This window comes from Pinus tabuliformis, chromosome 9 (assembly GCF_031772625.1).
Source record: "Pinus tabuliformis cultivar Carrire ecotype Pingquan chromosome 9, CPIR1, whole genome shotgun sequence".
In the NCBI taxonomy this organism is placed as follows: Eukaryota; Viridiplantae; Streptophyta; class Pinopsida; order Pinales; family Pinaceae; genus Pinus; species Pinus tabuliformis.
The window spans coordinates 486,908,858-486,932,657 of record NC_142307.1 but is presented as its reverse complement, the minus strand read 5'-3'; the positions used below and the strand labels follow the sequence as shown (position 1 = coordinate 486,932,657).

At 38.2% G+C, this 23,800-nt stretch overlaps 1 protein-coding gene across 1 annotated transcript in view; it reads left to right on the top strand.

The window, feature by feature from the left end:
• The window catches only part of LOC149149330 (ATP-dependent zinc metalloprotease FTSH 7, chloroplastic-like), a 144,428-nt gene that overhangs the window by 46,152 nt on the left and 74,476 nt on the right, over window positions 1-23,800 (top strand). The window contains exons 2-9 of the mRNA XM_089445053.1: window positions 18,313-18,378; window positions 18,495-18,629; window positions 18,910-18,975; window positions 19,126-19,311; window positions 19,429-19,515; window positions 19,624-19,737; window positions 19,921-20,045; window positions 20,148-20,256. Of these exons, the coding sequence (XP_089301179.1) occupies window positions 18,313-18,378; window positions 18,495-18,629; window positions 18,910-18,975; window positions 19,126-19,311; window positions 19,429-19,515; window positions 19,624-19,737; window positions 19,921-20,045; window positions 20,148-20,256 (888 nt within the window). The remainder of the gene's footprint in view (window positions 1-18,312; window positions 18,379-18,494; window positions 18,630-18,909; window positions 18,976-19,125; window positions 19,312-19,428; window positions 19,516-19,623; window positions 19,738-19,920; window positions 20,046-20,147; window positions 20,257-23,800) is intronic.

Genomic DNA, 23,800 nt, shown 5'->3' with positions numbered 1-23,800 from the left:
TCCTCATTGGGTAAATGCTATGGAAGAAGAAATGTTTCAAATTGAAAAAAATGAAACATGGGAACTTGTACCTTGTCCAAAAGATAAAAATATTATTGGAACCAAGTGGGTGTTCAAAAACAAAATGAATGAAGATGGACAGATTATTAGAAATAAGGCAAGGCTTGTTTGTAAAGGATACTCACAAATTGAAGGAATTGACTTTGAAGAAACTTTTGCCCCGGTAGCTCGATTGGAAGCTATAAGGATGTTTTTGGCATTTTATTGTTCAAAAGGATTCAAAGTCTATCAAATGGATGTGAAATCAACATTCCTGAATGGTGACCTAAAGGAAGAAGTCTACATGGAGCAACCAGAAGGGTTTGATCTAGCAGAAGCAAAAGACTTCATATGTAAGTTAAAAAAGGCATTGTATGGATTGAAACAAGCTCCTAGAGCTTGGTACGCAAGATTGGATCATTATTTAAAACAACAAGGCTTCAAAAAGGGAGTGGCGAGAAGTAATCTATACATGAAAATAGACAAGGATAAATTACTAGTTACCCTCGTATATGTTGATGATTTGATTTTTCTCAGCAACAATGATGAAGTAAGTCATGAATTTGCTCAAAACGTGTCAAGGAATTTGAAATGTCTAGGACTGATGAGCTATCTTACTACCTTAGGCTTCAAGTAACTCAAACTAAAGCTGGCGTGTTCATATCCCAAGCAAAATATCTTAATGACATGCTTAAGAAATATGGGATGGAAGAATGTGCTCCTATGAGCACACCGATGACTACAGATTGCAAATTAAGCAAAGATGATGAATCCCCTTTCGTAGATGCAACTCTTTACAGATCAATAACTAGAGCTTTTCTATACTTAACTACGTCAAGACCTGATATTATGCAATTAGTGGGAATGGTGGCAAGATTTCAATCAGCTCCTAAGCAACCCCATTTGTTGGCTATGAAGAGAATTCTCAGATACTTGAAAGGTACTCCGGATTTTGGTCTATGGTATCCCAAACACACAACTCTTACCGTGACAACTTACACCAATGTTGATTGCGCTGGAAGCGTAGATGATAAAAAAAGTACCAACAAAAATGCATTCTTCATGGGAGATTGTCTAGTATCTTGGCTCAACAAAAAAAATATTCTATATCTCTCTCCACAACTGAAGCCGAATATATAGCTGTTGCAGATTGTTGTACATGAATATGATGGATGAAGGAAGCATTGAAAGATGTCAACATAGAGACCAATGTTACTTGGGAGCGGGAGCGGGAGCGACCATTTTCAGAAGCTCCCGGTTTGGGAGCGAATCTCGGAGCGATTTTTTAAAAATATATATATTTTTATGTTTTTTAATTTTTGATACATATATGTCAACAAAAACATGTAGAATGATGAATTAGATATAAAAAACATAAAAAAGCATAGATTGAACCATATAACAACAATCATCTAGAAGTTATAATCTTCATCAACCACGTCCGCAAGTTAGTAACATAGTAACATACAACATATTGAGTCTCATGATTCATTAATCTTAAAGTTTCAAGCTTTCAAAATTCAATATATAACATTTATCATCATTGATCACCAAAGTTGTACTTGTAAGCTAAGTGTAACCATTACAACAAATAATATCTAACATGAAATGAAATGTTATAAAATGAAATGAAATGAAACAACTTTCAACTTTCATGAAGCATCATATTCATAATTCATTACTAATGAGTTATAATTGCCAACTTCAAACTTAAATTGTCATATATTGTTTAAAAAAATATCATAATAAATATGAAAGAGTCAAATAGTTATAAAAGCTACTAGAAACTAGAAAAGAGAAGTAAATCTATTATCTATTTCTTATGCTTGGGCCTCTTGCCACCACGAGAAATGTCTAATTTTTTAGTCTTGTTGCAAAATCAGGATCTGTCATTAATATCACCCTCCAAGCATTAATATCCAGAGGTATCTTTGTCATTACCTTTGTATCTGTATAGGGATCTTTGTCATTAATATCACCCTCTAAGCATTAACATAAGATAGAAAAAGCATAGCATGTCAAGTCAAGATTTTGTTTGAGTGATGCGTACATTTTTAGAAGGGTCATGATAGAGGAGTTCGACAACCAATGTCACTAACATCAAGGTACATAGAGGGATTGGTACTCTTGATTAAATATGAGTTCCATACCCTAATACATGACAAAATTCAATGGAAACATTGCAATCCCCCAATCCTGAAATCCTGAAAAACTGATAAGTCTGCTGGATTTTGAATGAAATCTAAAATTCTACTTTCTCCATATGAAATACAATGAGGACGAAACCACTCTCAAACATCCTGAGTCATTTCATGGTAATGTTAAAAATTTAAGTAAAAGGATGAAAATGAAAATTAAAGAAAATGTCACTTTTACTTTAAGAATTTAACATTACCATGAATAGCATATCAATACTAGGGCCTAGACTTGATCATTAAGTTGCCCCACTCAAAAACTATTTGTTTCTTTCAAAAAAAATTGCATTTCGAACATTACTACAAAAAAAAAAATGCAAAAAAGGCAAAACGCTCCCGAAAAGGCAGGGAGCGAAATTTTTTTTAGGGAGCGCGCTCCCGAAATCGCTCCCTTTTCGGGAGCGCGCTCCCGACCCGCTCCCGAGTCGCTCCCGCCCGGAGCGCGGATCGAGAGCGAGAGCGAGGGGGGGGGGGCGCTCCCCCGCAACACTGATAGAGACTAATCAAGCAATCATCATCTCTTGTGACAACACCAATGCCATCAGTCTTTCAAAGAATCTGGTAATGCACTCAAAGACTAAACATATTCCAATTAAATACCACTTTCTCTATGAACAAGTTGCTGAACAGAATATCAAGTTGGAATACGTCAATACAAAGGAGCAAATTGCAGATATCTTTACAAAACCCCATACCACCAGAATCATTTGGATATCTTCTCCAAAAGATGGGGGTTATTGCTCTTGCATCATATTAAGAGAACACATCGACAAGGGAAGAAGCACCATGACAGGGGGAGCAACATGACAAGAAGCAACTTGATAGGGGGAGTACTTGGGCACCCCATTTGCCATTGATGTCAAAGGGGGAGAGAATGTTGGAAGAAAGAAGATTTCCATCAATGACAAAGGGGGAGATTGTTGGTCAATAATTGTCATTGATGAAAATATAAGCACTCTTGATGGATGTTGCACTATTGGAGGACTATATTTGATGACATGGATGACTATACTTGATGACACTTGATGAGGACTATTGAAGGACTTGATGACATAGATGACATGGATAATCATGGATAATTGTTGGAGGGCACTCTTATTTCAAGAACAGTCACAAAGAAAATTATTTTTTGTCACCTTGGAGGCATCCTATCACAATGGATCCCTCACCATCTTGTAGAGGACTCTTTCCTCTTTCCAACGAGCCCTCACTCAGCTCCTAACTCCAAATACTCTAAGAGAAATCAATTTTTGAAGGTCACATATCCTATTTTTGTAGTCTAGCTGACCTATACTCTGTCTCTCAAGTCGGCCTCCCTCCATAGGTCACGTCCCTTCATTTCTAAGTCAAATCCATATAAATAAGAACTCGGTCTTCATTTCAACACCATCCAATTCAGTCATCCTATTACAGAAAGATACATACAATTCACAACTCGTGAACTTGAAGGCATAAAAGATAGGAGAGTTAGGAGCCGAAGAAAATCTTTTGATTGGGTTAGAAAAAGGACGGATCATTTGACCTCTGAAGCAGCTACAAGGGCTTGAACACCACATGCAGCTAGAAGGATTAAGCTTCAGGCACCCAAACTTAACTTGGACACCACAGGCAGCTGTAAGACTAAGCTACTTGTAACCAAACTTAACTCGGACACCATCGGGCAGCCACAGTAACTTCGGACCTGTGATAAAAAAAGAAGACAAGTAAACTGTTTGCTGGAAGACTGTGGGGCAGCATTTGATAAGTCACAACACAGATTCCTCCACAAAAGCTTGAATTTGCACACAATCTCTTGGATAAGGCACAAGACGTTGACATCACCACAGGTAGCCATAGTAAGGCTTGGTCTGTTTCGAATTGATCACAGTTTTTTTGGAAAGAGGCTCAGATTTCTTGCAGGCAGCTACAAACTCGAACCTTGCCACCATCATATCCTCGGACCTGTGATTAGAATGGTCAACACAAAACCTCAGACCTTGTACTCAACACTCGGACCTTGTTATACACTTGGAGTTAAGACCAGGTGCAAAAATTACAGTGGTTTGATTGGACCTCGGTGGAGCTTGGGTATTGCAGTCCTAGTGGAGCTTTGACCTGTGGAGTGTATACACATTTAGGCCTCTACCTGTTGCAGCCTCAGACCTGTGTGATGAATGTGAAGATTTGGATGTTGAGACAATGATGAACTTGAAGGCATAACTTTGAACAGTGAAGTAAAAATCTGTGAGAAGTGAAGCATTAAGTGTTTTTGGAGCTATTGGACATGTGAAACATTGAACAATGCAGAATATTGTGAAGATATTCAAGTAAGTAAATTATTCATTTTTATTAAGAAGACTGAAGGGTTGGTGCCCTAGGGGTTGGAGCCTCTAAAAATCAGGTTGGAGCCTTGAGAAGAATAGGGTTGGAGCCCTAGAAGTTGAAGCCTCACAAAAGTCCAAGTTGGTGCTTGGCAACAGGTTGGAGCCTGGAAGATTGAAGGGTTGGTGCCCTCAAACATCATTGTACTCAAATTTTTGTACAAGAGGATTGGTGTCCTCACTTGCTTTTAATAAAATCCTTATTATTTATCTTTCTGATTATAATTGTGAAAAATCTTCACTGGTAAACATAACAATTGAAAAGAAATACCGATTCATCCCCCTTTTAGTATTTCCAACACTTCTCACTGAACTGGGAAATTGTACTTGTGCCTAAGCTGAAACAAAAGCTTGAAGTGAATTTCCTCACATTTGTATCTCTGGCTTAGTCATAATCTACAAAACCATGTAACAGTGATTCACTCTTTCATGCGTACCTCATGCCATAATGAACTCTGCCCTGTAAGTATTAGAAGATATGCTTGGTAGCTTTCCAAGGAATTTGCTGAGGTTCAACAATGAACTGGCTCAAAGTATTCATTGCAAAACATACATCAGACTTGATACTCAAAGAATACTTTAAGGAGCTATCACCACAAAATCTAGCAGGCCTTGGAGAGGAAAACCCTACAAGAAAAGTGCTAGACAAAGTGCTAACAATGGGATAGAAGCCCAATGTTATCTCAGCCAAAACCCCTGCTATTTACAGACTTCCACTGATGGGAGGAGTCTCGGTAGAAGGGAGATCACTTAAAATAGATATGCTAGGAATAAGGCAGAAAGTGATGAGGCTAGAGCTCATTCAAGGGAGAGACTCAATAATGGTTCAAGGCTTCATAGAAGCAAAAAGACTCTCAAAGGAAAGCCCTAGAAAAGAAGGCTAAAGACCTAGGGTTTTGAGATTTTTTAATAGTAATAGGTATTCACAAAGTCAAAGGCTGGGAGGAAAGGCTTCTTCTTTGTTAGAAAATCAAAAGGCCATAATCTTTTGACTTCATTTGCCTGCAATCCTTTTCATGGAGATCATAATTGAGTGGAAATAAAGCTAGATATACTTGAGGAGGTCAAAAACAATGTAATGAAAGAAGAAATAGATATAATACTTATCTTTTTGTGAACAACAATGGCTCCCTCTTGATCTAGAATTGATCTAGACATTATTGAAATATATCTTATCCTAGGACTTGACCAAAAATCTAGACACGCTTTCTTATTAGATTATACTAGGTTCACAAACCATAGAAATCAAAGACCTCAATGAACAAGGAGGGACATAATCTAAGGTTACAACTAAAATCAACAATGATCCTATAAGGGGTTTCTCACAAAACCTAAAGTCAAAGGCCTAGATAGAATTAAGGGATATGAAACACTAGCAATCCCTAGGACTTCAAGTCTTTTCTTGATCAATAGTACAAATCTTTGACATCGGAATTGTTTCCTTTAGCTTTCTTTGATGGCTCTTCAGTCTTAGAAACAATAGCATGATCTATCTCTTTTCTGTTATCATTTGATTTTCAGGACATTGGTTTCTATAGTGCCCAAATTTGTGACATTGAAAACATTGAATTTTTGATAGATCAATCTTCTTGTGATGATTTCTCTTTGAGCCTTTGTCAGATTTCTTATTTCCTCCTTTCTTCTTGAAATGAACTGAATAGGCATTTGAGATATCATTTTCTTCTTGATTTCCTCCTATTAGAGCAAGTCAAGCTTCTTCTTGAGTACATGCAGACCATAGTTCTTCAAATGATGAAGCTTCTTTCCAACTATTGATACTAGCTGCAAAGGCATTCCATGATTTGGGTAATCCTAGAATGGCTGATATTACAAGTTCCTTATTAGGGATAACTTCACCAATTGTTTGGAGTTTATCTCTTAAATGATAGATTCTCACAAAATATGAAGATATAGTATCATCCTTTGTCATTTTGATAGTTCGAAGCTCATTCTTTAAGCTTGCAACTTGGCCAATATTTTTGATTGTGAATAGTTTGGAGAGAGCTTCATACATTTTCTTTGAGGTATCTTGAGTGGATATGTAGGGAATCAGATTGTTCCTGACTGAATCCACAATTAGGCTCATGGCTAAAATATCATTCTCCTTGAATTTTTCTTTTCCAGCATCATTAGTAGGTTCTTTAACTTTACCTTGCACAATGTCCAAGACTTTGTTCCTAGCAAGGATAAGATCCATCCTTGTCTTCCAAGCTCTAAAATTTGAAGCTCCTTGAAGCTTATTTTCTGATTTCATTGATGATGCCATTGGTGCACTTGTTAATGTCATTCTTGTAGAGGCCTAGATTTCTTGTAGACTTGAATATGTCTCTTTGCCTTTTGATAATAGTCCCAGGGTGCAAGTTACTCCCCTTTAATGATGCTCCAAAGGTTCTTGAAACTTCTTGCTTTAATGATGGTCCCAAGAGACTTTTATAAGATCCTTTAGGAGAGAGAGATCCTATTTTAAGATAATGATAAATGATGTCTTTGAAAAACTTTCAAAAGATCTTTCAAGATGCTTCTTCCAAGATGTCCTCAAATGTCTTTTCCCAAGTAACCTTTCTTCAAGATGAATGGTGAGCTTTCTTTTCTAAGAACCTATTTTTATACCTTTCCTTGTATGATTAGAGCAAATGATCTTCAAGCTGCCTTTTTCCTTCCTCACCTTAGCTCTGATACCATGTTAGAAAATCAAAAGGCAGAAAATATTTTCTTATTTTGATAATAGCTTGTGATAATTTTAATTTATATTATCTTCTTTTATTTTCTCTTCATCAAGCAACTATCAAATCAAAAGAACATGAAGATCACAAGGACAATAAAACACAGTATGTAGGCTCTCAGCCAGGGCAAACCCCTCTTCTAAGGGAAAACCCAATCAAATTATTCTTCTTCTTATAGAACCAAATCAAAATGAGACAACCAGTTTCAACCAGGACTTCCATCAAACACCAAATCAACCCTCCAAAAATATCTTCTTTCTTCAAGAGTCAAAGTCTTCTTGGAAAGTACCAAAAAGTCAAAGTCTTCCTCCAAAGAATCAAAGTCTCCCTTCAAAGTACCAAAGAGTCAAAGTCTTCCCCCAAAGGATCAAAGTTTTCCTTCAAAGTTCCTTTTTTCTAAAGATCAAAATATTCCTTCAATGTCTTCTCCCAAAGAGTCAAAGTCAATGAGAGTCAAAGAGTCTTTTATGTTGGATGGTGTTGTCATTGATGTCAACCCATGGAGTTGATTGGGTTTGACTTTGACTAAAAACACCAGTCATTGATGTCAAATGGTTAATACACGCTTCTTAGTAATTGTCAGATTACATCAAGTTGGCAGCTACACTGTTGGATTGTTGAAAGCCCAAGTTGTAGGGTTTGGGTTCCCTAGATTATGGACATACCCCGACTTTGTCGAGGGTTTTTGAAAGATCAAATCGTTGAGTTTGACTTGGAGATCCATGTCATTGGATTCTCCTCGTCAAGATCTTTGCGGTGGTATGTGGTACGCCACATAAATCCTCTTGGTTTGAGAGAAAATTGAGTTTGAAGTTGAAGACCCAGTTTTGTGGGCTAAAACCCCAGGTGGTGACATGACACCTTATTCACCTACGATTGCCAATATATGATAGTGATTCTCGCTATAATCTCACTGTGTATAAGTTGAATAATTTCAAGAACCAAAGACAATAAACCATATGCAGTAAGTTGATCATTGATTTCAAAATTTTAGTGAAATTGGAAATTTCTCTAGAAAAATATTAATAAGGGTTAGTAATTATTTAAATTAAGGGTAAGTATTGATAAGGGGTTTATTGTCACAATATTACACTAAAAAAATATTATACTAAAAAAAGGCTTAATCTACTTCCCATAAGGGAAGCAATCCTTTTTCTTACCTCACAAGGTACAAGTTTTTTGATTATAATTATTAGAATAACCAACAACTAAAAGAATCTAAGCCCTCCTCCAACGTTCACCTAGAAACCTATAAAACTAAGTCAAATTTCTCCCTCAAAACACAACAAACTTACTAACATCTCACACTTGTCTTAGCTTTGTTTTTTTGTCTACCTCTGAGATGATTTTCGGCCTCCTGTAGCAAAGGAATTTTCAGACTTCCTGAAGTGAATTGTTTGTTGGTTTGGGGATGTGTTAAGGCAGATTAAACCCGTCTTCTTCTTTCCTCTACTCGGCTCTTCACGATGAGTTTTCTTGTGATGTTTTAGCTCTTGTTTGATGATGTATGGCATGGTTTTTGGTCTTGTTCAACCTTGCGGTTAGGGCTTCTTTGTTTGTTCCTAGGGCACCAAATTCAGAGGCAAAGAAGTCTCTATTGAGATGCGGCCTCCCTTCCAAAAGAACCTTATGAAGGCAGCGAGGGTCTAGGCCTTCTCCTTGTGGACATCCGTGCTTCAACCTTCCTCCTACACCGCAAACCTGTAGCTTACATCCAAGGTTTAAGGGCAGCGAAGGGTGTTACTCCATGTATCCTTGTAGACTGAGCTTGTAGACTTGTTTATTGTTGTCTAAGGTCTGTCCTAAGTGTGAAATTAGCTACAACTCACACAATATGCTAATGACTTGAATAACAATGACCTGTAGGTCTTGAATGACTATATGATAATGACCTTATAACCAAGACCGTAGCAGTGAAGTGTGTCTTGTGTGGAAGTGACCTTAGTTCTGTTGTGTGATTGATGCCTTAATATACATGGCAGTGGGTAGATGCTAAGTGACAGTACATTGACTAATAATAATGTATGATAGTGTGTTGACCTTGACATACTTGACAGTGGTAAATGATACCTAGAACTGACCTACAATTCTCTTAAGAGTAACAAACTTGCAAGAGTCAAACATTTGATGACCCTTGTCCTATGACACCAAGTTCATCAATGAGCCAGAGTAACCTTGAACAATAATGAATGTGATTGATATTTCAGTAAGGTGACAGTGACATAATATGATGTGTCTTACAGTGATGACATTTAGAATGACAGTTGACATTGACTTGACATTCACCATTATGACACTCTAGACCTGACATATACACTAAGCTGACTTGACAATAATGTATTGAAAATTGTGATTTTGTGTAAACTTAACTGATGAATGATATATCCTTTTGTATATCTTAAGGAAACAATCCCACTGTAGTACCTCTCTTGATGACTGTCAATTGACTTAATACATAGATATGTCTCATCACATTGACTTGACTTGACTTGATATATCCTTGATAGCAATATCACTGTAATAACTCTCTTGGTGACTGTTAATTGATTTGGTATTATCATGTTAACCTGACTTGACTATAAGGTGACATGTTGAAAGTGGACTTGACATCTCACATGCTACTTGACATCTAGGCATAACAAGTATGTTGGCACCTTGACTTTGAGAATGGACTAGACTTGACATACTAGACATAATTAGTATGTTTATATTTTGACTTTGACTTGACAACCATAGAACTATGATGAATGAGATTTTACATGCTATCTTAATATGACCTTTAGACTATAGTAACTATGATAACCTAGGGTTCACATTAGATGACCTCAATTAGTAACATAATCGTGACCTTACAGGGTAACGGGTCTCTGAAGACACATCACTTTGTGGTATAGGTTATTGACGTAAAGATGGATAATTGTGTGTGAGCAGTACTCAACAATGAAAGGAACATATGCTAGTAGCTCTCCGTGGGCAGAGCGTGAGAGAAATGGTAGTAGGTCATAGGGATGACGTGTGGCATCTGGGATTGTGCCATTCTCAGAGACTTGTATTCAACACTTACAATAGCAATGTGATTGGTTCAATGATGTGGCAGTCTGCTTATGAGCCTATGACGATTACTCATTCATGAGCAGTGCAATGGTATCCAACGTTGTGAGCTCTTGATGTTGAGCAGTAATCAGATGTGCAGTGACAATGATGTGCAGTTGAGTAGTGACATTGATGTACAATTGAGCAGTGAGTTTTGATGTGCAACATTGTGCAGTGCTTAGTTTGATTGTGTAGTGGTCAGATTGAGCAGGGTTGTACAGTGTGATCAACAGTGCAGTTGCAGGACTTGACAAGATATTCATTTTGAGCAGAGAAACATTCTCTTATTTACTATCTTCATATATTGATTCATGGCACAGGGGGATCCAGTCTGAAAATTGTGAAATGTGGTCCGTTGGCTCTTCAAGGTGGCAGGGTGGTGCAAGGTAGGTGATTGGAGTCACCTTCAGGTTGTGGCTTGAGAACACTTCAAGGTGGTAGGGTGGTGCTAGGGTAGGTTGTAGCCTGCATAAGACGTTGTGGTGTCCTTTCAGTTGGGGCTGATAAACTACAGGGCGACGAAGTGTCCTTCTGACAACAACTGGTAAATATAGTGTTGGGACGTCCTTTCTGTTGCAACAGGTTTTTAGGGTTTAGTAGCGTCCTACAAGTTGGGGCTTGTAAATTAGGGGGTTGGAGCCTGTCGAAGGAAATGTAACTAGGTTCGCTCTTCATAAATGTACTTTTGATATTTGTGTTTATTCAAGAAGAGAAATATTATTTTTATAATATATGTCAATGAGTTTCTTGCTCATTGAAATAGTCTATCACATGTTAAAGTGCTATATGTGAGTCAAATAGTCATTAGAAAACGTTGAAGACCTTAAGGGCATGTTACACCATGTATATTTATGTATTAGAGTCAAAAGAATATCTCCAAGCAAAGTCGACAAGTCTCCTCCATGCAACGACACCTCAAAAGAAGCAATCAGAATTATATACATCAAGTCGGTATGTCCTCTAGTCGGCCTCAAGTCGGCCTAAAGGAGGGACAATCCTCTATATATAGAGGCTGTCCACTCCTCTAAAGTACGACGCAATATACCTCTGAAATCAGTGAAGAAGAAAGACTGAGAAAGGGTGAAGAAAGTCGAAGTACAAGGAGCCTCTAGTGCAGCGAAGAAGGAGAGGCACAAACCGAAGTTTATAGGGTTGTTCTAAGGAAGAAACATAGTCACACATGCGAGAAAAGAGGGGCAGTCTGTGGACATAACAACAGCAAGATCACAGTTATATATTCCTCCTTGTTTGGGCTAGTAACTTAGGCCTATAAGGTCCCATACTCAAGCAAAGAAGAGGGTCTCTCAAGCGAAGGAGAAAGGAGCTTAAATCATAAGAGAAACCTCCCACGTGCGAGAAACTAGGGCTGCAGTACCACTATATCATGTCTGCACTATACATCAAGAAGAAGCTCAATTGGGTTAAGAGAAAGAAGGTATCCTCTTGGTAAAGGATCTCACTAAGGATAAAAGATTGGAGTCTCTTCTAGAGCTAGTATACTAAGGACTATTAACAAGTTGAAAGAAGAACGAAGTACCTAGAGAAGGAGGACGAAGTGTCGGGGAACAAAGTGCCGGAAGGAAAAGGACAAAGTGTCGGGGAAACGAAGTGCAGGAAGGAGGAAAGACTTGACTTGTGCTTGGAGGATATTCTAGTCAAGGGTCTAGGGTTTGGCATTGATCAAGGAAAGAAGTTTCAATAAGAGAAAACTTACATAGGGGTTTTCTTCTCAAGAGAAGAGAGGTTTTGGCCCTGGCATAGAGCCAATATCTTGTGTTCTTGTTTTATGTTTTGATAGTAGTTTGATGAAGTACACACACATGCATTAATAAGAGAAGAAGAAGATTAAGCTAATAAAGACAAGAAAAGTAAAGAGACTTCACAAATTGTTATCTAATCTCGAAGAATCACTCTACACCTAATTGCCCTAGATTCTTCAACATGGTATCAGAGCTAAGGTGACACATCAAGGAAAGGTCATCTCAAGTGGTTTTAACCAAGTTATTATATGAGGCTTCCTTGAGCCATGTCGGGTTAAATTTGAATGGAGACCCTAGTTTTTGATTAGGCCCTTTCATTTTCAACAGAACACGAAGGTGGTCTGAGTCCCCTCCTTCCCCCACCCAGTGTCTGAAACAAGAGAGTCTAGATGCCAATTCCTCTTTTGGAACGAAACGATCCAGCATCTTGGCTACCCTTGCCTCCCCACTCTCCTGTTCCTCCAAGTCGGTCTGGATTTTATCAGGTTTATATCTAAGAGCTTGCTTGAGCGGATCTTGTTCAGGAAGAAGTCTGCTAGAGGATCAACTTGTGCTACAGGGCCCCATGTTTTTGATAGGCCCAAGGAGAAGTTCAGATCCCCTCCCACCACCAAGTTCGGGTTATTCATAATGGATTTTGAGAATAGATTATTCCAAAATGACACCCTGTCCTGACAAGGCCCATAAATATTCAAAAACAATAATTCCGAGCATAACTCCTGGGAATAGACCTCAGCTCCCAGAATTTGCTCTGATCCCCAAGAATTTAATAACTTTAGGCTTCCCTCTTTGACTCCCAGTGCCAAGCCCCCAGATCTTCCTTTGGCATCCATAGTTATGAATGTCCAGCCCGAAAACATTTTATTCAGTGCCAACTTGATCTCCTCTCCTGCTCCAAGGGTTTCTTGAAGCATTATAATATCAAGACAATAACATTTAATCAAAGCCTTCAATGCTAGTTTTTTAGAGGCACTAGCAAAACCTCGACAATTAAAAGACAACACAATCATTTGGTCACTCGAGATGGGGCTTGCACTGCTCTAAGCACCCCGGTAAGTGATAATTGTTTCCTATCTGCTATATCAATTTTTTCTCTTTGCTGAGCCTTTGACAGGTTGGACTTCCTTCCTCTTGTCTTTCGAGGTCCAACCGAAATCGGATGGACTCCCAACCCTCCCACAACTTCCCAAGGGATGATCTTCTTCTCCCGAGGCCGAAGGTTATAATGAGGTTTCTCTATAGAATTTCCTACAGAACAAGGGGTCACAAGGCTTGTAGCCAAGGGTTGGTTCAGGAGAATCTCAGGAATGGAGGTTATGATACTGTCCAGGGCATCAATCACAGATTCAACATGCAAATTTTCCAAATGAGGAGGCCTAGAAGGACTAGGCCTCAAGATCGAATTGAGCAGAGACATAAAGGATTTATGAATAGAAGGGATGGGATCAAGAACAATACCCTCCAACTGAGGCGCAGATACAACTTCTCCACTCTCCATTGTCTCTGCCCGACCTGACTCCCCAGGCTGCTCCTGCTTCTGCTCTGCCACTTCCTCCATCTGCATATCCTTCATTCCTTCAGTTTCCATCTGCATCTGATCTCCAACCTTCCTATTCCCTAATTCCTCCGCTTGTATGTTCCCCTTCTCTTCCCTCTAAGGCCGATCTGCACTTCCTGATTCTCCTCTATGCCTTCTTCTCCTTCTGAATCCCAGAGGGAAATCTCTAGCAAGATGCCCATAAATGTGGCATCGATGACAACGGAAAGGAAGATGTTCATAATCTATGATCTATGTGTATGATAACTCCTTGTATTTAAGATGAATTTCCTCTGCTAGTCCTTCCCTTGGATTCAATCTTACTAGAATTCGTGCTAGGATTTCTTTAGGACACGACTCTAAGATCGAATGATCTCAAATGACCCCTGACACCCTATCTAAAGGAAAATTTCCCATTGGCTAGTTCGAGTGATCCATGTCAAAGTGATCTCGACCGTCGATGGGGATCAAAATCTCTTTTAATCTCATCCGTCGAAATTTTAAATGCATTTTAATATATTAAAATTAAAATTTTGCATTTATTTCCTCAAAACTTTGACTTATTATTATTTTACTATTTTATTTTATTTTTAAATTAGTTATTTATTTAATTTTTAATTTTTTAATGTTTGGACCCTCGAACTTAGCCTTTGGGAATTTTACCCGAGGACCTAGGACCTATGTGGGGATTAATTATTTTCTAACTCTCAAGACACTATACATCATGACTTTTATAATTTTACATCTCAAGGGGGAAAACCCATTTGACATAGACCCTCATAGACTACCCAGTTCTGCGACAGAAACATAATCTAGCAGATCAAGCAATTTTTAATAATCTAACCAAATAGTTAGAATTATTTTCAAATTACTTTTACATAGACTCGAAGCACACTAGGATTCCCCTAAGATTCTAATGACAAAATCCATTCCGGCTTTGGGGTTAGGCTGAAGGAAAACTCTGTCGATCATGGATCGGTGAGACAAAAAACCTTCTGGAACGTAGATTATCACTAGAAAATTAGGTTTGCCTAGGCAATTTACATACATGACTCAGATCTGCTAAGATTATTTACAATTTACACATGCAGATTGGGTTTACAACATAACATGATCGGGCTGATGATGACAGTCGAATGGCACGGACATGTCGATCAAGCGCTATCCCTTTTGCGAAAAAGGGGGTATAGGGGGTGTACTGCTATGGGTAGTTGACACGCAGTGGTCAACACACCCTTAATTAACCAATTCTCTATAATGACATTTTTACAGTTGAAGTTGGGTTTTAAAGATTGCCAGGTTAATGTCGATAGATCGATGTACCATACTTTTATATGAATATGGTATAATCATATTGGAAGTGCAGTTATGTTATTTTCAGTGCAAACCCTATTCTCAGCCTTCATAGTTTTCTAGGATGTAGTTAGTAGGTCCACTAAGTATATAAGCTAAAGTGTTGTTCATTGAAAGGATTGGTAGAAGGATGACATTATGTATTTGGAAACATTCTCCGAGGGGCTAATAATAATGAATTTTCTGGAAATCAGATTCATCTATAGGTATTATTTGACTGATAGGAATCAAATCATCTTTTCTAGCATGGATGTGTCGTCCCTGTCATTAACTTTATTATAGATGTTAACAACACTGTGTTTCAACTTAATAACGAAATGTATGTGTATTTTAAAAGGATTTTAGTATGCCAGCCAGTGTCATAGATGAGTATCAGATTGTTAGGTTTCAACTTAAACAATTGTTAACATGCATATTGTTAGGTTTCAACTTAAACAATTGTTAACATGTAAGTTGGAAGATTTCAAAATTCATAGATATTATAATTTATAAAATATATAATATATATAAATTATAATATACCCCCGACGAACCCACGTACCCTGTTTCAAAAAGTGACGCACCTATCCCTGAACCCACGTTTCCTGCAAACATAGATTTAACTTGATGATACGTACCTTTCGTTCTTGCATCAAATCAGAGACTTGTAGCTTTTTTTATCTCTTTACATGTCTGACTTCCCAGTCTTCATACTTGTGTTTGAACATCACTGTAATGTGCTTACATGAAAAGAAAGTCCTTCAGATTAGACAATATGTGTATCTTGGTCCTAGTAGCCATAACAGATCTTCAATGAGAATTGGGCATGAGGTCCATGAAACACTTTCACACTTGTGATTATTACTATGACACCGGTTCAATCCCTTCTTAAGTGTCTTCCACAACTCTAGAATTAAATGTAAACAAAGGATGACTCTTCTGGCTTGTCCTCAGATAGAGATACTTAGAAATTTATTTAACTGCTTTCTCCAAAATTACATCATCTTGGCTCCTCAAGAAATTAAGTGACTTGGCTTCTTTAGTTCAGTCTTTCAACAATCATTGTACCAACAATTTGTTCTTCTTCAAGAGCTCGCACAGAGATTTTATTGTGGTATGATTCGAAAACATTGAGACAGAAGTGTAATCCTTTGTTCTTCTTCAAGAGAGCTCGCACAGAGATTTTATTGTGGTATGATTCAAAAACATTGAGACAGAAGTGTAATCCTTTTCATATTTGAGGCTTCTCGGTTACCGTGGATGCTATCCAGAGCTCTTTCAGCCTTCCTGAGATCATTCTGAGGCATTTTTGGCCCTCTGCAATCAGATTTAGGTTTCTTTTCAGCTTACTTGTAGTAAGACTGAGGCATAAGGTTCCAGACTTCTTCATAATCTTGACCAAAGGCACGGACATATCTCTGGTGTATAGTTTGTTCTTCTTGCAATCTGTGATATTGAACTAGGACTCCTCTGAAATTTCACAATAGACTTTTCGGCCTAAACAGTATAGGATGATTTCATCATTGACTTGGCAGAAAAGAGTGTAGATTTTCTTCAGACAAGAAGGCAGATCTTAGCCTTCTTTTGTGATGTGCTTCTTGACTTCTAGGTTTAGAATCGAGCAAGCCCTAGAGGATAGCTTGAAGGCTGCTCTTTTTCTTCTTTAAGGCTGCTTTTTCACCATATGCTCTGATACCATGTTGATTTTTCGTAGGATCTTCTAAAACTGATTACTTCTCATGATTTATTTAGTTTCTCTTTTCTTTCATTCATATTCATCACAAGACAATTACACAAAAGATCTCTACATTAGAAACTAAATGCCAGTAGGATCATAAAGAGACAGCCAAACAAGAACACAAACATTTACCTTGGGAAAACCCACACGGGGGAAAACCCAAGAACATTTTCCTTAGAGAAAATTCTTTAGTTCAACAGGAGACACACTAGATCTTCTAGTCAATCACAAGGTCAAACTGACCAACAAAGTAGACTTGGTCAAACCTGGTCCAACTGCATCCTAGTCAAGTCACACATCTGCCCATGATACTCGGTTTGGTCTGTTCTGCTAGGGCCAAATTTCAGCCTTGTTTTGCACCAAAAATTCTCGGTCCTGCAACTCTGTTATGCCTCAAATATTCGGTCCTTTCTGTCACATGTGCGAGGTCACAGAAGGAGATCAGATCCACATGTGCAAGGGATAATTGAGAGAGAGCTTGGTCTTCTTCTTGTCAACTTCGGCCTTTCATATCCTTGTCTCCGTCACTTGATGAACAAAAAGATGCTTGTGAGATCCGAATTGTGTGTCCAAAATTCAAATGATGGAGGACAAGTGTCTTTATATAGTCTTTTGGCTGGCTGAATGGGTGCCTCTTTGACTGGGGCTGACTTGACTAGGAGGAGGGCTGACTTTGTTTGTTTGGAGCCAAAAATTCAAAAATTCAAATATCAAATTCAAATTATCTCTTTTGAAAAGTACATGAAGAGCATGCATTAAACTTTTTCTTTTGACAGGGACATGAAGAACATGTCTTATATTTATTATTACAAATACATCAAAGACTAAAATCCTAATCATGAAGACCGGCTATAGCTACAAATTTCGACAAAAACAAGAGCTACAACATTGGTATTCTCAGTTAAGGCAGTGCTGGAGAGGCATAACTTCCAACACATTGTGATAAATCCTAAGTGAAGGCATAAGTTGAGTTAAAATATGAAATAATTAAAATTATACAATTGACCTTTAAAATCAGCAAGTTATGAATGCAAGACAACTGGTCAGAAATGTTAAATATAGCATGCATGTGTTCATTCATCTTAATAAGTAGTAAAAGTTAAAAGTATTTGCAAGCCGAAACAAGAAAACCCTGGGCATTGTGATATCTAAGGTTTCTTGATAGTAAAGGCTACTTCTGGTGCTAGGATAGGCGCTTCTAGTATAGGGTTACTTTTGCACTCCCATTTTGTATTTCAATGGTTGTACTCTTTTCCCCTTGGACATGCTTTTCAAAGGAAAACCTTGCAGGGAAACCAAAGGGATGCTTCCCCATGTTTGTGAATGATAGCCCTAGTAAACCTGTTGGTGTAGACTACCATGCCTAACCCAGGGTGATTCAAATCTGGCATAGCATGGAAGCCCTTTGACCTACTTTTGTTGTTATTCACTGGATATTAATAAAATTATCTAATCTTATATAATGTTGGATTTTATGATATGTTGTATTTAGTTCTGGTGTAGATGTTGCTGATGGTTCCAACTTCCTTGTACAGGTTGCACTTCTCTATATTGGTCTAGTTGCTGGACTTCTCAACCGATTTCCGTTGAAATTTTCTCAGGTACTAGTAGTGGAACTTTACTGGGATATTCTCTAGGTTCATAATATAAAAACTTCTAGAAAAATGTTAAACGGTACTATACACTTTTTTCTCTTTTAATTTGTGTCCTGTTTCAGCGTTCACCTGGTCGTATGAGAAACAATAAAGGTCGAGGCTCTGGCAGCCCAAGAACCGGTGAAAACGGGGATATTATAACATTCGCCGATGTTGCTGGAGTGGATGAAGCTAAGGAAGAGCTTGAAGAAATTGTTGTATGTTCAAAACCTACTCTGTGGTATCTGATATATCTTTGCTTGACCGAATTGTAGGGAAAGTAGAATTAGTGTGATACTTTTCACAAATTTCATTTGAAGAGAGTGTATTTCCTCTTTCTAGTTCCCTTTTAATGTCTACAATTTATCTTCTGTAGCAGACAACTCTAGATTGCATATCTGTGTACAAACACAGACACCCTCTTAAGAAATGGAAAAAGATGGAAAATTATGCTTTAAGAAATTTATGTGAGTGTTGGTTTAACTATATGGTAATCAGGAATTTTTGCGGAATCCGGATAAATATACTCGACTTGGTGCTCGTCCTCCTCGAGGAATTCTCCTGGTAACTTTGATTGCTCTTTGCATAATAAATGAGGTTCAATCATACATGCAGCTAGTTTTGCCATTTTAAATCAATGCTAATATACATCATCGGATAATTATATTAGGTTACACCAATGTTTTCTGAACTAAAGGGATTTTTACATTTCAGGTAGGACTCCCTGGAACAGGAAAGACTCTTTTAGCAAAGGCTGTAGCTGGTGAAGCTGATGTTCCGTTTATAAGTTGTTCAGCTAGTGAGTTTGTGGAGCTGTATGTTGGAATGGGTGCATCTCGCGTGCGTGATCTCTTTGCCAGAGCCAAGAAGGATGCACCATCGATTATTTTCATTGATGAGGTTTCTTTTAGAACTTGCTGAACTAAAGCTGTTTGTTTTGTTTGAAGATGGTTGTTTTGTGAGTATTTGCAAAGGATGAGTGGGCATAAGTTCATTGTATTATGGTTGTCTCTGCAGATTGATGCTGTGGCCAAAAGTCGTGATGGTCGAGTCCGTGTTGTCAGCAATGACGAGCGCGAGCAAACCTTAAATCAATTGCTCACTGTAAGGAGTTAATAATTTATTTTCTTCCTTTTAACTTGTATAATCATGACGAGGTGCTGCTATTGTTGGAAGTTGCTTTATTGACATTGTCCTATTTGACAATTGTAGGAGATGGACGGTTTTGAGAGCAACTCAGCAGTGATTGTGCTTGGAGCAACAAATAGAGCAGATGTTTTGGACCCTGCACTTCGCCGGCCTGGTCGATTTGATCGAATTGTTATGGTTCGTTTGTTGATATATGTGTTGCATTTATAATGAAACAATGGGCACACTTGGCATTTTGCTGAGAGAGTATTGTTCATTGCCAAGGAAGATCCTGGAAATGGAACTTTTCGGTTGCAAGTCAAATTTGTCCAGATAACATCAGGATTCAGAACTTTAATAAAACACTTTCTTCTTTTGCAGGTGGAGCCTCCCGATAGGCATGGGAGGGAAGCTATTTTAAAGGTTCATATTTCGAGAAAGAAACTACCCTTGGCTACAGATGTGGATATGAATGCTATTTCCTCTGCTACCACTGGCTTCACTGGGTATTTCAAAATTCATACATGATATTTGTCTTTATTTCTTTTGTGGACTAAGTTATCTTGCATGGAAACATATATAGTCTAATTTGATTTTATCAATTGCAGGGCAGATCTAGGAAATCTCGTGAATGAAGCTGCGTTATTGGCTGGGCGAGCTAATAAACTGGAGGTATCAAAGGCAGATTTTATACAAGCTGTGGAGCGCGCCATTGCTGTGAGTCCCTGGAAAATACGATTTACAGTGAAAACTCTATACAGGGAATTGATGATACATTTATTTGTTTGTTTTTTCAAAAGATAATGGCTATCTTATTTGTGCATGCTACTGTGAACAAAATGTGAGTATTCCAAGTTTCTCATACACTGATCTGTGTCTGGACTCCTGGATTCATGCAGTACTTATAATCTCTTTTAAATTGACTTCATAGTTGCCTTGAATATATATTTCTAGTTCCATCAATGTCATGAAATCCCTTTGAAGTAAGCTGATAACCTCAATGGTAATACTCAATATGTTAAGAACAGGTGAATTTTTGCAGAGTAATTTATGTGTTGGCAGTAAAATTTTGCATCCTGGGTAAAGGAATAGTGAGGGCAAAGAGAATGGTGACTTTTCTCTCTGGATGGAGAGATTGATTGAACCCCAGTACTGTAATGGTTGAGCTCCAGTATAACGGTTTGGCAATTGGCACTCAATGCTAGATAAGCATAGTCTAATATGATACACAGATTCTTGTCCATTTCATTTATGAGTTCTTGCTTGCTTACCGAGGGTGGAGTTTATATGTAGTCGCCTGAATTAGCTTTTTTTTTGTCTTTGTGTTAAAAATGTGATAATAGCAATGGAATATATTAATGCCAGATGGATGTTTAAGTGCAATTTCATTACAAATGTTTAGTCTCCAGTATTTGAAAGCATGTGAACTTCTCAAAGTGCTACATCATTGTAACGTCAATTTGAACTTTAAGGCTAACACGCCTTTTCTGTGCAATCCACAATTCTAAAGTGCTCTTGCCACTCTCATTCTTTTTCTACTTCAGTCTTTTCAGAGCAATGAATTATATTTCCTGTCACCACTGCCAAAGAGTTAAACCATAGGGTGACATGAGCATTTCCTCCATGCATGATTTTTAATTGTTTTCCTATCCTAGTAATGAATCAGGCAAGATAAAATTATCAGTTTGCCTACACTTTTTGGCACAAAACATCAGTTCACCATAAGAGTATCTGTGTGTAGGCTTGAGTAGAAGAGTAAGTAGGTAAAATGTATTATTGATAAATGTTAAAATTGGCAACTAGGGCCAAACTCCATGTGGGTCATCTTATTTATGGCAGCTGATTTTTCTTGGATCCCTTTTATCGAGAGGTGTAAGATTGATCTAAAGATCATTCGATTCCGATAAGTATTCATGGAGTTACGAATTTATTTGTGTTATAATTTATAAGACAATTCGTCAAGGTCGGCTAGCAACCAAATAAACCCCACATGTGCTCAACGTTTTAGTATAAAAGGAGATGACTTGAGAGTCATTTCTCACACACTTCTATCTTGATTTCTCTCCACTTGTCTTGGGTTTTAGTGGAAGAGAAATCTAGGAGTGGAAGCCCTAGACATTGGAGGAAAAGAGGCTGCCCTAGACACAGATAGAAGGCAGCCCTAGACGCAGATGGAAGGCAGCCCTAACACTATCCTAAGGCAGCCCTAACCTACGCTATCTCAAGGGTAACCTAGCCATAGTCAAGATAAGGATATACGCTGCCCTAATAGGTCCTAGCCACAGCAAAGTCATGGGTCTTTTGGAGGACTGAGCTGCTGTTAGGAGGGCCTAGGAGCTGGGCTAGAAGGCAGCAATCCAAGGCCTACTTCAGCGAAGGAGAAGGGACGTTAAGGTCACCCTTGTGACCACTTGAAGAGGCAGCAAGGTCCGTGTGAAAGCCGCAGGCCTGTAAGTATTGTTTTGATGGTCAAAACAGCCCTCTACATGGAGCTGTAGGTGTCTCCTCAACCAGCGAGGTCACCTACCTTGTAAAGAAAGGGAGGCCGCATAATTCAAGGTGAGTTATGGGCTGATCGTTGGACTGCTGTAGGTTACAGGAGGGTGCCCTAACCAGTGATCAAATTCTGTCCATGAACAACAGTACAGAGATGTTGGATACTGCCACATAGGAGCTGCAATGTCACTAACAAATAGGACAATGGGACAGCAGCATGTTGGGACGACAACTTTGATGGGACAGCCCAATGACATAGGACAGCTATGACAATTGTGCAGCAGTGGCACAAGTGGGACAGTTGCTAACTAGTGCAGCAAAGTAAATAGGACAGCAAGGTACATAGTGCTGTATAGATGCATGGGACAGCAAGGTACATAGTGCTTTATAGATACATGGGACAACTGTGACATGGCAGCAAAGGTACATGGGACAATGTTGACCACTACTGGTCAACTACCCATGCAGTACACCCCCTTTTCTTGGCAGAAAGGGGTAGCACCTGATCAACATGTCCGTGCCATCCTGCAGTCATCAACAGCTTGATCGATTTATGTTGTAAACCCAGTCTGCATATATGAAATGTAAATAATCTTAGCAGATATGAGTCGTGTATGTAAATTGCCTGGGTGGACCTAACTTTCTAATGATAATCTACGTCCCGGAAGGTTTTTCGTCTCACCGATCCATGATCGGCAGAGTTTTCCTTCAGCCTGACCCCAAAGCCGGGATTGATTTTGTCATTCGAATTTTAGGAGAATCCTAGTGTGTTAATCTGCTAGATTATAGTTGTGTCGCAGAACTGGGTGGTTATTGAGGGTCTATGATAAAGGGGTTTTCCCCCTTAAGATGTAAATTGTAAAAGTCATGATGTAAAGTGTCTTGAGGGTTGGAAAATGTTGTAAATCCCCTCATGAGTCCTAAGTCCTAGGTCCTAGGGAATTTTTTCCAAAGGCTAAGTTCGAGGATCCATTTAGAAAATGAATTAAAAATTAAAAAATTAAAAATAAATAAATAAATAACTGAAAGATAAAAAATAAAAAAATAATAACAAAATAAAATAAAAATAAAAATAATAAAAAATAAAAAATAATAAAAAATTATAAAATAAAGCAAAAACCCTAAAATAATAAAATAATAATATTTTGAGTGAATGCATGTAAAATATCATTTTTTAATAAATCGACGGATGAGATTAAGAGATGTCTTGATTCTCATCAACGGTCGAGATCATTTCGACATGGATCACTCGAACTAGCCGTTGGGATCATTTCCTTTAAATAGGGTGCTAGGGGTCATTTCAGATCATTGGATCTGTGAGTCTTGTACTGAAAAAGCTCTCTTGTAATCTGTTTTCTGGTTAATAAAAGAAGACTTTGGGGTTCAAATCTTGCTGGTGTTACTCTCTGGAAGTGCTGTGAGATGTTTAATTTTCTGCATATTCTATTTTTCAGCCATTAATAACAGCTTATTTTTAGAGTATTGTGAGCACATGTATCTTGTTCACTTGCTAGGGTTTGAGTGGTGTTAGGGTTTCTGAAGTAATGGCAGGTATCTCCATTACTTTTTGAGATCTAGCAGCATTTTTGCCCTCTTTACTGATGGTTGTTTTGAGCTGTGCAGAAAACCCTTACTGAAGAAGATTGGTGGGCGTTTGGGGAAGTTCTAGGCTGAACCAGCCAACTCCCACAGGCTCTTCCTTGCAGAGCCCAGTTGATTTTGCCCTGGGTTAATCATTTAAATTTACTTTTTTGGTTTGCATGAG